Genomic DNA, 18346 nt, shown 5'->3' with positions numbered 1-18346 from the left:
GTATACACTGAATATGACTTAAAGCTGCAGTAGGTAACTTTTGTAAATATATATTTTTTACACATTTGTTAAACCTGTCATTATGTCCATTATGACATAATCTGTGAAAAAAATCAAGCTCCTCTGGCTCCTCCCAGTGGTCATATTGCCATTTGCAGTTCGTCCCCTTGGAATTATAAGGTTCTATCTGACATTTTTGTCAAAATTGAGTAATTCCCATATTGTTATTCTGTGACAAATTATTTACATTGTCATAGATTTGTATTTTTATTTTTATTTTTTACGTTGTATACATTATGGGATTTTTATTTAAAAAACAATAAGGTTCTATCTACACAGTCGAATGGAATGCAAAAAGCTCAATATCTCAAAACTACTTGGAATGCAGATAGAACCTTATATAGAACCTTCCAATGGGACGAGTTACAGACCGTTCCCGGTAAGAAATCAACCAATCAGAGCTGCGGTCCGTAACTTAGTCTGTTTTTTCAAAATGTAGAAAAATGTATATAATAAGCGAGTACCCCATGAATCCATTTTCCAAACCGTGTTTGTAGCCTGTCCTGAATCACTAGGGTGCACCTATAATAAGTTTTTATATTCGGACTATTTTAGATTGCTTCGGGGGTACCGCGGCGGAGTAACCCAGTACCTTTGTGATTCTTCATAGACATAAACAGAGAAAAGTAGCTCCGGCTACGATGTTCTTCCGCAAGACGCAAGCAGTTCTGTTTATTAACCGCTAGAGCGTCAAAAGTTCCCTACCGCAGCTTTAATGTTTTTTTTTTTACAAAATAGTTTATAGAACTACGTTATAGAATATTGTATTGTATCTATAATCATTGCAGAAATAATAATAATATTTATATTATTATTTTATATGTTATATATATATATATATATATATATATATATATATATATATATATATATATATATATATATATATATATATATATATTGTATTTTAAAATATGATATTTAATATTTCAAATAGTCTAGTTTTGTGAAAAAACTAACACTTCAGTCAATTAATAATATTCAAATAATGAGATGCAAAAAAAAAAAAAGTATTTTATTGTGTCTGCTTTACTGGAATCAATACTGTATACACTTCTTGGTGGAATATTGCACATGTTGGTGTTCAGTGGATACAAAAATTAGCATACTTTGCACGGTAGGTACAGTGTAGGCTGATTTCAGGTATATTGTAATCAAGAATTCACCCTGCTGCAGAAAAGCATGCTATCCCAGACAGTTTTTGGACACGTTTTTAATTTACACCAGATGGCGCTATTGTTTAAAAAAAAATGTTTCTGCATATTAGGTTGCAATGTGTAGAAAAGCATATTGAAGGAATACTTGGATATGTTAAAATATATATTTGAAACCTCTATTTTCTAAAGCTGGAATGGATACGATAAACCTCTATCCTTACAAATTATGATAAAGTGTTAATACCACTGAATGATTAACATATTCTTCTACCATGATATGCAGGCCACATTGTTCTTCGTATAATACCAGTTATTGCCATTGTACATGTTCAATAGCTATCTTTTAAAAAGCATTAAGTTTAGCAAAGCTGATGCTATTTGATTTTTTAAAAAGAAAAGAAAAATCTAATTGGAAAATTGTATGAAACTTTAATTAAATTAAATATTCATTCCTCGCGATCTATGACTTGATTCTGTAGTATAAGAATTAAATCCCCACATAATAAACGGTTCTGTGTTTGGAGGCGTTCTTGACATTGATTAATTCACTTTTCTGTCCAATCAGTGCTTAAGTGGGCGGTGTTCAGGCGCTCAAGGCGCGCGCCCGGGCACGGAGACCGTAACTCGGTCCGGAATTCAGCGCAGAGTGATGCCAGTCCCAGTCACATTTAGTCAAGGAATAATTCACTTTTACCTCCTCTGTCATTTAATCTAATCAAGTGATCCAGTTTTACTTGCAGACACACACAAAGGCGCAACTTCAGGCCATGCGCTCTATGTGAACATCTGCGCAAAGACGCACAGACTGAAATACATTTGACAGCTCACCAACTGGACTTTGGAGTGGACATGTGAAGAAATGGATATGCAGCCTCTTCTTATGATCAAAATGCGATTTGACATCATCGTCGTCCTCATCCTTACTGCTGTGATTGTTCCTCTGTGCACCTCGCAGTCAGGTGAGCTTCCAACTCCCGTGCGTAAAAGTGCTTATCCATCCTTCGTATAACTTTATGTTCTAGTATAGCATTTAATTTGATGCACGGGCACATGTCAGTCACACACACACACACACACACACACACACACACACACACACATATATATATATATATATATATATATATATATATACATATATTACATCGGTGAAGTCGCGATGATCCTTTACTCTCACTCGGGCAGCGCAAATACTTCTGTGCTAAAGTCCAAATGCCCATAAAACATCCTGGCGCAATTCATAATGGAATTCAGTTTTTTATGTGTGTTTAAGGATCCTTATAAGTGAAAAGATGTTAAAGCATTCGTCAGAGATGTATCAATAGTGAAGACTAATATCATAAATCCACTAGCCTAAAGATAAATCACTGCTTGCAGCGCTATTAGGCGCTTGCGCACACCGTTACGTGCCTGAATACGGATATGTTTCAGTCTTTCTCTTTTCGAAATGATCTTGTTTCTTGACTGATTTTTGTGTTTTTTTAAGTGTGAATGAGCAGTTTGAGTTATTTCGTTCCCTCTCCACACGATGGTGGCAGTCAACCGAGAAACAGCAGGGCAGCTGAAGCTCGGAGCCGTGCGTTTTTACGCATCTTTCTTCGTGATGTGTAATGACTGCGGAAGCGCTCTGAACCTTTAAGAATGAACTCATTATGTATTAATATTAACTGTTTTTAAACAACACACACATATTATCATATCTTAATTATTGATACTACTATGAATATCTTCTTAATATTTTGTGTATTTAATTTCTTTTAATAATTATATATTATATAAGTAGTTCTAATTATTTATTATAAAATTGTCAGAATTCTTTTCTGCAATTCGGAGAGCGGAACCCCCCCCCCCCCCCTCGATTAATAATGAATTAATGAAAATGATGTTATGGTTGTATGTCGGCTGCCTCTTCTCAAGGTTACTGCACCTGCAAAATATCAGTACACTGAATATTTATAAGCTCATTAAGTGTTGTTCTAAATAATTTGAGCTATGCTGACTGTAGTGCAACATCTTTTTATTAACACTCTGCTGTGGTTTGAGCTCATTTCAAAAAGTAGCATATGTAAATTTGTTCTACATTAATTTGTCATGGTTTCATAGCCCTGGTTTGGTGGGAAATCATTTTAAATCATGTCCTTTAAATGCCTCTCAAACATGCGTCAGCTCACACCTCTGTCAAGAACCATATGGCACCGCATTTGACCCAGGCTTCCATCTGACATTTAAGTGTGATAGAAAATTACTGCTGGTAGACCTGAGAATATGATCAAATTGTTAATCATCTTCAACCGATATTAAGATTGGTTGGAGAGTTCATGCGAGCTGAGGGAGTGAGAAGATTTCCTGTTAATTAATGTCGTCCTTGCTCTGATGTCTAGTCTTGAACTTTATTCAGAACAGCAAAAAGTTTCTTTCTTGGTGGAATATTCCAATGTTAAGACAATTATTATTTGTAACAGCCTCTGATAGGATCACATGGATCACTTTCTATCTTTGATTGAAACATTTTCTTTACTAATACAGTTATTATTCACACATCTGGTATTTTGGTCATAGGTATCAACACTGCTACTCTTAATGTAGGAACATTCCTATTGGAAGGGATAGTTCAACCCCCCACCCCCCGCAAAAAACAAACAAACAAACAAACAAAAAACGGGTTTACTCTCCCTTATGTTGTTCAAAACCTTTGTGACTTTTTAACATTTTCTTTGGTGGAGATATTTGGGAGAATGTTTGAACTGCTAACCATAAACTTTCTCGAATGGAAGAACGCTTAATGGAAAAGCAAGCTAAGCTCTGTTTACTTTCATTTTCAATTTAATGCATCCTTGTTAAACAAAAGTATTAAATCCTTTTCACCCCTACACACATTTTTGGCCATTATAATGTCAATGTCTTGTGGCTAACCATTTAAAAATATATATGTTTTTGAATGTTGATCCATGCCTTAGACATTCATAGTGTATTAGTGAAGATGTGGCTCACTTTCTTTCCTTGTTTTCTCTCATGAAAAACAAGAAGAGTCACTGTTTTCTGTATCTGCGTTTAAATGGTTTGTTTCTCTTTTCATCAATATTTGACTCTGGTGATGTTTTGGCCCTTGACCCATGTGTGCAAAAACTTCTTTCTCTGTTTAACTGAGCCCATGCAGAGCTCAGACTCTCCACCAATGCAAACGCTTGACTTCTTTTTCAGCATCTTCTTACTGACCCTGGCGCTTGACATCTTGACATCTTCAATTTCCCGATTCTTGGTATGAAGTAAACCAATAAAGCCTGTTGTAATCCACAGACTCCGGCTTTTTTTAAGAATGGTAGAATGGGGGGAAAAAAGCTGAGAGGATTTTCTTTTCAGTGGCTATAGTGTTTGTTTCTCTTCCACTTGTAATTCCTCTCAGAAAACAAATGCCCATGGGCCTCTTTCTGTAGGACAGGGCTGCCAATACCCCCTCCTCGCTCTACAAGTCTTTCAGACTTGCTTTCACCCTCCCTATCTGTTTCTCTTTCACCATCTTCTCTGCACCACATGGCTCTGTGCCCTCACAGTCAGCTGTAATGCTAGTCTTTTCCTCATCCTGTGCGTGATGCAGCCATGCATTTCTTATTGAGCTTTAGCTACGAGCGCATTATTGTTGGTTTATATTGTTGTTTAAGACCAATAAGCAGGTTCATCATTTTTTCCCCCCGATCATCAGGCAATAGAAAGACCCTTGGAAATTTCTAAACAGAGATAAAGTGTGTCCTGTTGACCCTGCGGTGCAATGCCTCTGCAATAACTGACGTTTTTTGCAAATAAATAACTCAGAAGATTTATAGTGAGATGCATGATGGAACTTTGCTTCGAACTGTTCTTATTGTATCAATGAACCTATAACTTTTATGTTCTCTGAGGAAAATGTGTACTTGTGTCACCATGATAGGGTGTTGTTGGTGGTTGCCAGAGTTGCTATGAGGTTGCTAGGGTGCTGTAAGAAGTTGTAAGCATACTGTAGGTGGTTACTGAGATGAAGTGAGAGATTTGGGTGTTCCTTTTTTCAATTCTTATCCTTGTCAAAATATCTATTAGTGTTCAAACATTTTGGGTTGGTATTATTATGATTATTATCTTTGTCTCTTATGCTCACCAATTTTTAAAATAAAAAATATATATATTTCCAATTTTAAAATGTTATTTGTTTCTGTGATGCAAAGCTGAATTTCCAGCATCATTACTCCAGTCTTCAGTGTCACATGATCCTTCAGAAATCATTGTAATATGCTGATTTGCTACTTAAGAAATTAAAGTCTTAAAAGACATGTTATCTTTATTATTGGGCGCACCAGAAAACATGTCAGCAGCATCGTGAATGGAGGTCTTACGGGTTTGGAATGACATGAGGGTTAGTCATTAATGACATACTTTTCATTTTTGGATGAACTAACCCTTTAAGACGGTGCCTATAGTTTGACCAAGTAAGCCAATAGACAATCAGTCTTACTTTTATGATTGAGATCGGACCAATCTACCTTTAAAAAGTTATGACCAGTCTTGAAGAAAACACTTTTTAAGACTATTCTAATCAATTTACACAAATGGTCCCTGGTCTCCTTGCCAGACCAACTGAAAAGTGTCCCAAACCCCTCTAAAACCAGCCGACATCCCTCCTGGCCAGGCTTTGAGAGTAGCAAAGTCAATGTAAATGATTAGGTTTTAGGGTTTATTAGCATTCAAATCATGAATGAGTAAAGCTAAGGAAGGCATCACCAATTCATGAGCATATGTCTGAATCAGGAGAGCCACAGCAGTAGTGTGGAGAAAAATATGGTACTGTAAGGTGAGCGCAAACAATATTGCATTCCACAGTTGACTGGGTTGGTTAAATTTTTTGGTTAAATCTTTATTTCTTTTGTTGGTCTGCCATCTAGGTGAGGTTGCTGTTACCGACCTTGGCTCTGTCTTTCTTCAAAACCGAGACATTACATCTGAGTTTTATGTTCTCAGTGGGGGGTTGACATACTTCTCCACTGATCCATCATTTGTTCCAGCAGAAAACATTGCACTCTAATTTAAGATGAGCATGACTGTAATTTAAAGCGACAGCATCTTAGCCTAGAACAATAAAGCACGACAAAAGCAGATGTCTGTAATTTTAATTTGATATACAGGCGTTCACAAAGAGATATCATCATTTCTGATTCTGTTCCACAGATAATTATTAGGCTTAAATCATCAATTAAAAGTTTTCTAAGTGTCTGTTATACTATGCATGACTTTAAGTGGATTTTATTTTAAAATGAATAATAGTGATAATGTAAGACACATGTTACACTACTGTTCAAAACGTTGGGGTTGGAAAGATTCTTTTAATGTTTTTGAAATAAATCTCTTATGTTCACCAATGCATTTATTTGACCAAAAACAGAGTAAACATATTTAGATTGTGAAATATTAGTACCCAAATGAAAATAGTGGTTTTCCATTTATAAAGAAACATAGAATATATTTAAAAATGTAATTTTTGTCTGTGATGCGAAGCTGAAATTTCACCATCGTTACTATAGTTTTCAGTATCACAGGAACCTTCAGAAATCATTCTAATCTGATTTTCTGGACATGGAAAACATGGTTTTTGTGGAAACTGTGATTATTATTTTTCAGGATTTCAAGTTAAAAAAAGTAGCATTTAATTAAATAACTAACTTTTTTGAAACATTGTAGAAGTTTTTACTGTCACTTTTGATCAATTTAATGCATCCTTGCTAAATAAAAGTACTACTTTATTCCCAGAAAAGCTGTTTGCAGTGAGCCATGATTTTGAACATATTAAATAAAAGTAACACAAGTTAACTTCTGTTGTGTTGCTTATAGCTTATGCTTATATGTTAAAAAGTCATCTCAACATTTGTTTGTGCTGTTCTAGATTTTGCATTCTGCAAATATGTGATTGAATCTAACATTAACTGTGGCTCCTGGAATCCTTCACAATGAGGATAAAAACTGCTGCCGTGAGATGTTTTAGTCGTGCAATGAGAAAGCAGCGCTACAGTGGCGTTTCTGTTGTGAGACTGGCTAGGTAATGTATATTCCACCGAACTCACTCTCTCTCTCTCTCTCTCTCTCTCACACACACACACACACACACACACACACATAGTGCTGAAGGAATCAAAGGTTTGTCGCAGCTGTGTTGTGGCTTTGCAGGTTGTCTGAGCTCATGGATTCCCCAGGCAAAGATCCTAAATAAAGACATCCTGCTGGCTGCCTCAAACTTTTGGCAGAGTCACAATAGAAAACCTTTTTTTATAGCATCTGTCCATAAATGCATTTTGTGTGTTGGCTGAAACCCATCATCAAGTCTCAGCTGGGTGACAGTGCTCTCTGCATCTCACTCAGGGACACTGAGAATTGTTTCTCTTCTTCTTTTCAGTTAGTCTCAACTTATTTTCAGGGCTAGAAACTTGTTACATTCACTTTCTTCTGCTGGAAATGTCAGCAACTAAAACAGACAGAAAGATATAGATTATCACTAAAATCTTGCATTCTAGAATATAGCACACCCACTTTTTTAACTGCCTTGTTTTAGGAAGTATTTTTCTCCATAGGTATTACAAAAAAATTGTTTGGTAAATAATTCTAAGCCTTTTACTAAACTAATCAAGTAGGAACAAACTGTAAAAATATGTGTACCATTTCCATGGTAATAGTGACTTCTCTGATTGGTGGATTCATGGTTTTAGTGTAGATTGCACATTTTAGAGTGGCCATGTATTGTGGTCAGCCTGAGGCACACCTGTGTAATAATCATGCTGTCTAATCAGCATCTTGATATGCCACACTTGTGAGGTGCATGGATTATCTCGGCAAAGAAGTGCTTACTAACATAGATTTAGACATATTTGTGAAAAATTCGAGAGAAATAGGCCTTTCCTGTACATAGAAAAAGTCTTAGACCTTTGAGTTCAGCTCATGAAAAATGGGGGCAAAAGTGTTGCGTTTATAATTTTGTTCATTGGATATACCATCACTTAACCCTGAAGTTCATTGTAGATCTGCATTGATAGGTTTATACTTTATTAAATCTATTACTATGTGAAGAAAATTAATAGATTTTTCATTTACTGTTGCGCTTTGATACAAATTGGTGCTGTTGCAGCTCTACTTGGATTATTTTTGACATTTGATCAGTTGCTTATGCTTGTCCTAATTTGAAAACATTTGAAATAAAAACTTATGCAAAATGGTTACATTTAAATATAAAATCTGCCATGTCGTGTTCAGTCAGCTATAGTAAAGTACACTTTGAGATTCAGACAGGAATTTTTTTTATTTTATTTAACACAATTTTGAGACCATTGTTGTCAGATTTCGCTTGTGATTCCAAATTTAACTGTAAGCTTGGCGAACAGTTTTGGAGAATTTGATGTTTCCCATTCAAAGAGATAGGAGCTATACTTTCATGCCCGAGAGGAGTTTCAAATATGGCCACTTATGTGAAATGACTAACCTTAAAGGACATTGTCTCAGGTCAGGCATGTGGAAACTAAATACTAACATTATTTCTAATTGAGTATTACTGCAGTCCAAATGCTACACATAATTCCTGTTATTCCTGTTCCGAGAAATCATGTACGCGGCAAGAATAAAAACAGCCGTGCTATTGCATGTTATATTAATAGGCTGCAGAATGGTTTACTCTTATGTCTCCATGGTTGCCCACCAGCCTAAGATAAAACTGAAATAAACCACTAAGGCTAAAATGAAGTTGAAGGTTAATGTGAGGGCAAAGAATTGGATTCGTCCAAATGCTTTCTTAAACTTTGTGTGAATATCTTAATGATTCAGCTACTGGCTCATCATTGATCTGATCATTTATTTTCACAATTGTGCAACCAATATTGATCTGCAGCCCTTTTCTTCAAAGGTGAATCCTACGCATAGGAAAGTTGCTTGCCCTCCAGCTGCACAAGTGTCAAGTTGAAAGAAAGTCAAATAAGGCTGGACTTCTTAGTCGTAAGACCTGATCAAAATCCAGCTTCTATTTGTCTTTCTTTCTTTCTTTTCTTTTAAACACCATACCAGCTTCTAAGGCTATATTCATGGTGAGAATAAAGTGAAATCAATCCAGCTTCTATTTGAAGTCCTTCATTTGAATTCTCCGATCGAAGGATAAAATGGCCTTGGTTTTTGCATACGTCCACCGCTTGAAAATGAGACTGTTCATACTTCTCATACTTTCTGTTCCAATCTGGCACTGTTTTTTTCTACAGATATACACTACAGTTTAAGTGGTTAATTTTATAAATGTTTTTTTTTTTTTAATAAATGTTCAAAGACTCTTATGCTGCCCAAGGTTGTATATCTTCGGTTGAAAATAAAGTAAAAACATATAAAATGTTAAATAAAATTGCAATTCTATTTTAATGTATTCTAAAATGTAATTTATTCCTGTGATGCAAAGCTGAATTTTCAGCATTATTACTTCTTCAGTCTTGTGTGTCACATGATCCTTCAGAAATCATTCTAATAGGCTGATTTGATCAGAAACGATTCTTATCAATGCTGAAAACATTTCAAATCAGAGTACTAAGTTTGTGGATATGTTTTTTTTTCAGAACTATTTGATCAATGTAAAGTTCAAAAGAACATTATTTATTTTAAATAGAGCTGTTTGTGACAATTGAAAAGTCTTTACTGTATACTTTTGATCAACCAAACAACCAATCGAAACAACACCTAATACACTCCACTAGCATGTCACCAAAGTTTGCATGGGGGAAATACACCTTTTTTTTTTCTTCTTAAAAAAATCTACATATGATTCATTTAAAACAGGGTTTTTAAACTATTTAAAAAAAAGTGAATAAATAAATTATTTATTCACTTATGCACACACACACAGAATGTCCTCAGAGACAAAGTGATTAACTGGCCTGACTAGGGCTTGGGAAATTCGCAATGATGGTGCTGTACTCGAGGGGAACCAACCATTGCTCTCTCAGCTCCACCAATCAGACCCCATATTCCTCGTCTCCTGAAATTGACAACTAAAATTAGTCTTAGAGCTCTCTTTCCCTCCGTTTCTCCTTTGTTACTGATCTGCCATTGTTTCACCTTGCCCTGAGGGATAGTTTTTTTTATCCCTGCATGAGTTATTAAAGTGAGAAGAGAGAGATTTGGTTTAATGTGCGTGATTATGAGAGGAGTTTGAGTGTTTGTTTCCTCTTGAAAAGCTTATGCTTTTTCATTAAAATGCAGTTAAATGTAGTGCCTGAAGATCTACAGATAAGCAATGAATCCTCCAAAAAGGCCATAATTTACAAGGAAAAATCATGCTAGAGTTACTTATGACACTTTTTGTGGCACTTAGCTTGAATATGGTACAGAATAGGGCCGAAAATGGTTTAGTTTTTAACAAATGTCCAAAACCACAGTTCTCTGGGCTCCTCTGCCACCAAATTCAACCGCAGATGAAGCAGAGGAATTTATGCTTGCTCATTTATAAAATGGTTAGTTCCAGTCCTTGGTTCTGAATGGCCATCTTCTTCACTCATTGGTTCTGTGCATCACCCTTAGCAACATAAACAATACATATAGTTTCAAACTGATCCATGTACTATGTATTTCAGCTAAATTAAACTGTTTATTATTTATGCTATTATTTATGAGTGACCCCTCATGGCATTAGGTTGCATCATTCATCTGTAGGCCATGTCCTTCCTGCTGTCAGAGAAACTCTATATGTCCATGCAGACTCGTGCTGTGCCATGAATTGGTCTGGTTTAAACTAAAAGATGGAAAACAGAAATTTTATAAAACGGTTAACAGTGGTAACCTTTTTCTAAAAGCAAAAAAAACCTTACTGCATTGTGAATAAGTCACAATAAGTTGTGAATAAGCCTTATTCGCAACGCAGCCACTCTTGTACCTTATTGCTTATGTGTACAATATGAATAAGAGATACAGTACAGAGGGTGCCAGTGTACCTTTTTGATGCTTTTCTTCTATTTCCACAGTACTAAGCCTGCTTTCTTCTTTTAAAGAGGCCTAAGATTTAAACCCTTAACCGAGGATGCTGGGATATTCACAGTAATGGTTCTGTTAAAGAGCTTCTCTAGGTCATTTATTAGGTCTAGCTGGACAGTATTAAATGAATCACAATCACGCCAGACACTTTCATGGAGGTGGTCTTCCTCAAGACACTCGAATGAACTGAGCAGCTGAGCTTGACAGAGGAAGGTCATGAAATAGTTTAATGCCCCATCACACCAGACAACCTCTAACGCTTCAGGTCTTTAATCCCATTAATATTAATAGTTTAATTAGATTGTAATTATACAAGCCACTCTCATTTTTCATTGCAGTTGAGCCTAGATCACATGAAAAGCATGTCCAGGTCACAGAAAAAAATAAAATAAAATAATATAAGGGCATTTTAATTCTATTAGCATTGGGGTTAGTCTATGGATAGTTAACTTTATATAAAAACAATAGAAGTCAATGTTATGTCTACATTTAGCTACGTGTGTGCATTTTTGTGACATATCAGGACACAAACTGTATAATGACAAGGGTATGACATAATAGGTATTACAAGGAGAAGGTGACTTTTCAGGACATTGCCCCATGTTCCCAATTTTCAAAACGCATATAAATCACACAGAATTGAGTGTACTGAAAATCTGAAATAGCACAAAGTTTCCGGTGAGGGTTAGGTGTAGGGTTGTTTTAGGGCGAAAGAATATACAGTTCGTACAGTATAAAAACCATTACGCCTATGGGATGTCCCCACTTTTCACAAAAACAAACGTATGTGTGAAGTACTTAAGAAACTGTCAAATCAAGTCTGATACAGCAGCAACTACAAACCTACAGAGAATTTAATTGCATTCTTCATTAAGCTGTAATTTAGAGAAATCATGTGCTTGTGCATGTGCTCTCAAATAAGAAACAATTCATGTTTTTGATGTGCTTGCAAACTGTTTGTTTCCTTATCAGTGCAGGTTTCATGTGCATGGCCTGAACCCCTTGCGACAGAGATGTGTTGTATGGCAGGGTGAACGCAGCTGGGCATTGTGGCTTTCATAAGGCAGCATAAAACTGGCCAGTCAACTTCAGCAATCTGTCAGATAAGCCCTCATATTGTTAATACCACCTACTGTATAATGAACCAGCGTGTTGCCACCAGCGAGAACCATCATGCCACATAAAACAATCTACTTATTGTTCTGTGCTGTTCTTGGGTAATTCACCTAACTAATTAGCAAAATTCTTTCAGGGCCACTTTTTCCCTTTGTTTTTTTTTTCCCCTTAAGAAATCCACATTCTGTAATGAACTACACACACAAATAGTGCAAATTAAGAATACAGAATATTTCTACATTAGAGGTAAGACAAACACCTTGAAGAATATTTCTCTAAATTATATTAGCACAGTCTCACAGGGAAACATTGCCGTAGTGATGTTTATTACTGCAACAGCTAGATATTGTTGGGATTGTTCAGTATCTTTTCCTATACACACACACACACACACACACACACACACACACACACACATATATTCATCAAATAATTACAATTCCACAAAATAATTACTGTTTTCAACATTGATAATAATAAGAAATTTTTCTTGAGCATCAAATCAACATATTGGATTGAGTTCTGAAGGATTATGTAACACCGAAGGCATTGTGATGATGCTGAATATTCAGATCTTATTCAGATATTTTAAATTCAGATATTTTAAATTACATGTTAAAATATATTCAAATAGAAAACAGTTATTTTACATTTTAATGATATTTACAAATTCTTACTTTAGCTTACTTTTTGGTGAGTGTATCTAATTGTGCTCATAACAAGAAAATGTTATATTGCCTAAGAATTATTTAAAATTGTACAGCACTTTGGTACAAAACTTTAAATGTCTTTAAATGTATTTTATAAATAAACCTGAACTTGAACTTGGGATTTGTGCTTCTAATCCTTAAAAAAAAAAAAACATCTGGGACTCGGGAGTTGTGTATTAGTGGGGAGTGAATGCTGCTTGTTGCAAAGCCCTGCATTTCAGCCCGAGCCCGACGGGCCCCGACTTATTTATGCCCCGCGGGCCGGGCCTCGGGCCTTTTTGGGTTATCCTACAGCACGAGACCCTGCTACCGCGACTGTCAAGACTGGCTCGCTCTGTGTTAAGTGTCCCGCCAGCAGCAGCAAACGTGTCTTCAACACAGCGGGAAGAGAGGAGGACGGGGTTAAAACCTTCCACTCTGGAGCCTATTCTTTTTCTCCACGATGCTCTGTAAGAGACTGTTCTAACTTTTCATTTGACTGGACTTTATTTTCATTTAACTGTTGGAAACTAATGGAAAAAAGAATGGACATGTTCTGTGGTGCATTTTTGAGGTAAGATAACCCGCAAGTTTGTTTTTAATTAATCTAATTTGTTTAGATTAATTGCTCGTATCTCATTTCGTTTGCGAGCGCTGTTACGAGCCTGCCTCAGTATTTAAATTTTTTTATTTTATTTTACTCACTGTGGTTTGATAAATAAACATTTATTAAACTAACTGTATGTGTGATATGCTTGAAGTGTTTTATATCTATGGATTTTATTGTAGCCAAGTAAAGTATTAGCGTTCATTTGAGAGGCTTAATTGATTAAATATGTTTTAGGCTACTCGCTGTCGACTCAGCTGTTTAATGTTAATTGTCATTTTTTTTTAAAAATGCTTCAAACATTTTTCTAAACTAACTTGATGAAGAAATGAAAAGAAACATAACACAAAACTGACCCTTTTTTTAATTGCTGCAAATAGGGCAGGCTTCCGCTGTGTAATAAAATAAATAAATAAATAAATAAAAACACGGGCTCTGGCTCGGGCCGGACTCGGGCTGATAATTCTGATGAGCTGTCGGGCACGGGTCGGGCTAGGGCCTGAGCGTCTCGGGCCAGGGCCGGGCTCGGGCCTATATTTGAGGCCCATGCAGGGCTCTAGCTTGTTGGTGTATTTGACTTTTGTTGTCATTTCATGATGTGATTTTTTTTTTCAGTTTAGGTAATGTTTTGTTTTGCTGTACTGAAACCTTTAAACATGTACAGTTGCAGCATATTTAAAATATTAATGATTGCATTTTGAATGTTCATGCAAATCAGTTCTGTCAGTCTAGTTCATGTGTAAATGTCTTAAACTGAAGCTGCATTGATCTTTACTTTGAATTTGCTGCCCAGCGTGAAACGCCAAGTCCTTCAAAAGTGCTCTGATTTTTGCACAGCATGAGACAAACAAGTTGAGACAAACTAGCTATGTGAAGTTTTAAGTTTTCATTTAGGGTTTATAGGCTTTGGGGTATATTTGGACATGCCCCTTTTCTAAACAACCCTTTTATAGCTGCTCAAAGTGTACAGTTCAAAATGTTTTACTTTTTGATAATTAGTGACCTAGATAGCCCAGAGTGGTTGAATTCCTTCAGATTTCTCACAGACATTTAGGGCCATGAGTCAAACAGGCCCACTGAGTTTCTTTCTGATCGACCTCTATTAAACTGGTATAATAGGTGCTCAAATTTCACTGGCCAATGGCAGTCATGTTTTCTGAGACATGTTAATGTTTTGGTTTGGTTTCTGATCGGGTGAAAAACCTAGGACTAGTTCACAAAAGTAGGTTTTACAAAAAATCTTAAATACCCCAAAATTTTGTGACGACCAAATCTGATAGTTTTGTCTGTCGTGAGCAAAGGATTCAAGTGATATACAGTAAGGCATTTGAGGCTTAGACTAACAGTTTAGGAGTTAGGAGCAAATTTATACTTTTGCTGTAGCACCCCTATCAGACCGATAGGGAAGAGCATTGGTGATGTTGTAATATTCTGTCAATATTCTATATTCAAACTTATGGTTTGGTCTGTCAGTTTTGCGTGGAGATTGTTGATCCTTGGCCATTCTAACAGTTAAAGTAGGGTTTCAGTGCTATTTGCTTGAACCCCTTAAGGAAAAAAAGACCTTTGCTTTTATGCATTGTGTTCAGACATCATTTGCTCATTTTATAGGAGTGAATATTTCAGAATAATGCATTGTCATTTGAATTCAGCTTAACTTAAATGTTTTATTTTGTAAAAAGAGTCATTGTTGAAATGCACTGGCAACGGTATGGTAACAGATTCTTAGCATTTTATTTCAATGCTCTTATTTTATGTGTTCATATATTAATATTAAAAGGTGTAGAGATCACAAAATGGTGAGTATTTTTTTATTTTTTTTTAACAGGTTTTGAGATCTATGCAAAAAAAAAAAAATGTTTGAATTAGACTTGATTACTATGTTGTTTCATAGAACATTTTATTTTAATTATTATTATTATTATTTATTTTTTTTTACAGATTTTAAGATTTACACAAAAAGTTTTTTTTTTTTTTTATTTAGTTGGAGTTGATGGCTAAATTGTACATAGGGTGACCACCTGCTAATAAGCCCAAGGGGGGACAAGGGGTATGTTTCTGAAGGACAATGTGGGACACCTTGCACGGGGGTGCCCCCACCCCATGGGCAGACTCACTGATAGTCGTTTACCCATTTCTAGCATATACCACCTTACATGGTATATTAATAATGCCCTATTCCCCCAAACATGTGTAATTGCTGATGTATGCTTATGACAGAATTTACAGATGCACTTCCACTTACGATTTACTTTAGCTATTTTATTTATTTTTCATTACAATTTATTCACTTTAAATAAATTATAATATACATTTATAGGATTAAAATGAATTGTAGTTGCTCAACACCACAAGAACAGTTAAAAAAAAAAAGTCTAACATCACAACTCAAGGGAAGGGAATTCACTCATTCACTAATCCCTATATAGTGTATGGCAGCTGAGTTCACTATACCAGGAAGGAGTGAACAAATAAATAAGTGAACGGATTCGGACAGTGACGTATAGCCTACACTGCGCGTGAGACTTGGAGCTGTTGCAAAAACATTGCCATATGTACTTTTATATAACATGTACCTAATTTAAGAAAATAATAGGCTACTAATAGCAATAATACTCAAAATTACTTTATATTGCAGTTATACAAACTTCCGGTTCAGCTTTGTGGTTTCATCGATGGTATATAGTAAACAAAAAAAAAAAAAAACAAAAAAAAAAAAAATATATATATATATATATATATATATATATATATATATATATATATATATATATATATATATATATATGTATAAACGTTCATAATTGTGTATTTATTACTTTTAGTGTCTTGACACTTGCTCAAGCAGCGTTTTGAGCTCAGATAAGATGGTTGTAGAGTGTCCTCAGGCGACTGTTAATTTTACATCAGAATACACTGTTCTTAACGGAAAAATGTAAATTATCCACCAAATTATCAACATTTTTGTAAGTAAACAAAGATGCCACCTCAGTAAATTAGTCAAATAGTAAACTGAGTTATTGCCTACATAACATATTTTAATACAAATAATGTAGGAAAAACGTTAAAACAGAAATAATAAAGATGTAAACTTCATCTCTCATTCAAACTCGCTCACTCCCGCTCTCGCAGTATAGAGTGCTGAACTGTCAAGTAATGTTCGTTTGGCTGCCTGGGGCTCGAGCAAACAACTTTTTTTGAGCAAGCATTGATTATGCGTGACACAGTCTTAATTTGCGGGACGCATGAATTGGGCTTCAAACGCTGTGCGCGCACGCGCTACGCGGGACAGGTAGTCACCCTAATTGTACAATACAATACTTTGTAATCGGCTCAAGTGTAGTTTCCTTCTATTAAAGAATTTGTATCAAACAGCATACTGTTTCACATGCTTTAACGGCACAGTAAATGGCACATATTAAATACCACACAGTATACAGTAAATGCATTTTCCTGTTTTGAACATATCTAATGCGTCATTCACTAACAAATTGCTAATTTAAACCTACAAATTTATTCAAACTGATTTGCAATTAATTCAAAATATTTGATTCTTATTTATCACTTGATAGTACAGAAGTACATTGTCCTGGGCTATGAATCTGGGGAAATATGCTATAATTATAAACAAAAAAGAACACTTAAAGTGTCACTCAGGGTCTTCTAGGAACTCTTATGGGTCATGATTCAACTGAATCTAAATCCTTTTTCTTCATTGAATGAATTGAAGCAAACCATCCATGCAAACTAATCTGCTAAAACGAATGAGACTTGGCAAAGCTACAGAGTGAACTTCCAACTTGCTTTGTGCCCTATCATCCGTTCTGTTTATTCTTAAAGTTTTGACCTGGAGGCATTCTCTTACTGTATAGTAGTTCTTTGCTACCTGGTCAGTTAGTAAGAGTCAAGCCCCAGCTGATTTGACCTCCATTCTGCTTAATTGGAAGTTTGTGTGTCCAGAGGGGAGTTATTGATTGTGTACTGATGTGCAGGGGGAAGATTAGAGGCTTTTGTGATTTTTCCCTCCTTACTTCGAAAGCAGAGGAGGTTTCTGTGCTTAGCCAGATTGGTTAAGGCAGCCTTAATTATATATACAGTATTGTTCAAAATAATAGCAGTACAATGTGACTAACCAGAATAATCAAGGTTTTTCGTATATTTTTTTATTGCTACGTGGCAAACAAGTTACCAGTAGGTTCAGTAGATTCTCAGAAAACAAATGAGACCCAGCATTCATGATATGCACGCTCTTAAGGCTGTGCAATTGGGCAATTAGTTGAATTAGTTGAAAGGGGTGTGTTCAAAAAAATAGCAGTGTGGCATTCAATCACTGAGGTCATCAATTTTGTGAAGAAACAGGTGTGAATCAGGTGGCCCCTATTTAAGGATGAAGCCAACACTTGTTGAACATGCATTTGAAAGCTGAGGAAAATGGGTCGTTCAAGACATTGTTCAGAAGAACAACGTACTTTGATTAAAAAGTTGATTAGAGAGGGGAAAACCTATAAAGAGGTGCAAAAAATGATAGGCTGTTCAGCTAAAATGATCTCCAATGCCTTAAAATGGAGAGCAAAACCAGAGAGACGTGGAAGAAAACGGAAGACAACCATCAAAATGGATAAAAGAATAACCAGAATGGCAAAGGCTCAGCCAATGATCACCTCCAGGATGATCAAAGACAGTCTGGAGTTACCTGTAAGTACTGTGAC

At 35.7% G+C, this 18346-nt stretch overlaps 2 protein-coding genes across 2 annotated transcripts in view; one reads left to right on the top strand and one right to left on the bottom strand.

The window, feature by feature from the left end:
* Window positions 1-18346, bottom strand: part of LOC127992420 (uncharacterized) — a 431446-nt gene that overhangs the window by 286764 nt on the left and 126336 nt on the right. The gene's annotated exons all lie outside the window — the stretch shown is intronic.
* The window catches only part of LOC127990397 (receptor tyrosine-protein kinase erbB-4-like), a 217992-nt gene continuing 201487 nt past the window's right edge, over window positions 1842-18346 (top strand). Inside the window, exon 1 of the mRNA XM_052591497.1 lies at window positions 1842-2176. Within this exon, the coding sequence (XP_052447457.1) occupies window positions 2077-2176 (100 nt within the window). The 5' untranslated portion in view covers window positions 1842-2076. The remainder of the gene's footprint in view (window positions 2177-18346) is intronic.

Source organism: Carassius gibelio, chromosome A1, assembly GCF_023724105.1.
Source record: "Carassius gibelio isolate Cgi1373 ecotype wild population from Czech Republic chromosome A1, carGib1.2-hapl.c, whole genome shotgun sequence".
Lineage (NCBI taxonomy): Eukaryota > Metazoa > Chordata > Actinopteri > Cypriniformes > Cyprinidae > Carassius > Carassius gibelio.
Note: the sequence above shows the minus strand (reverse complement) of the source record. Positions and strands in the feature narration are given on the sequence as shown.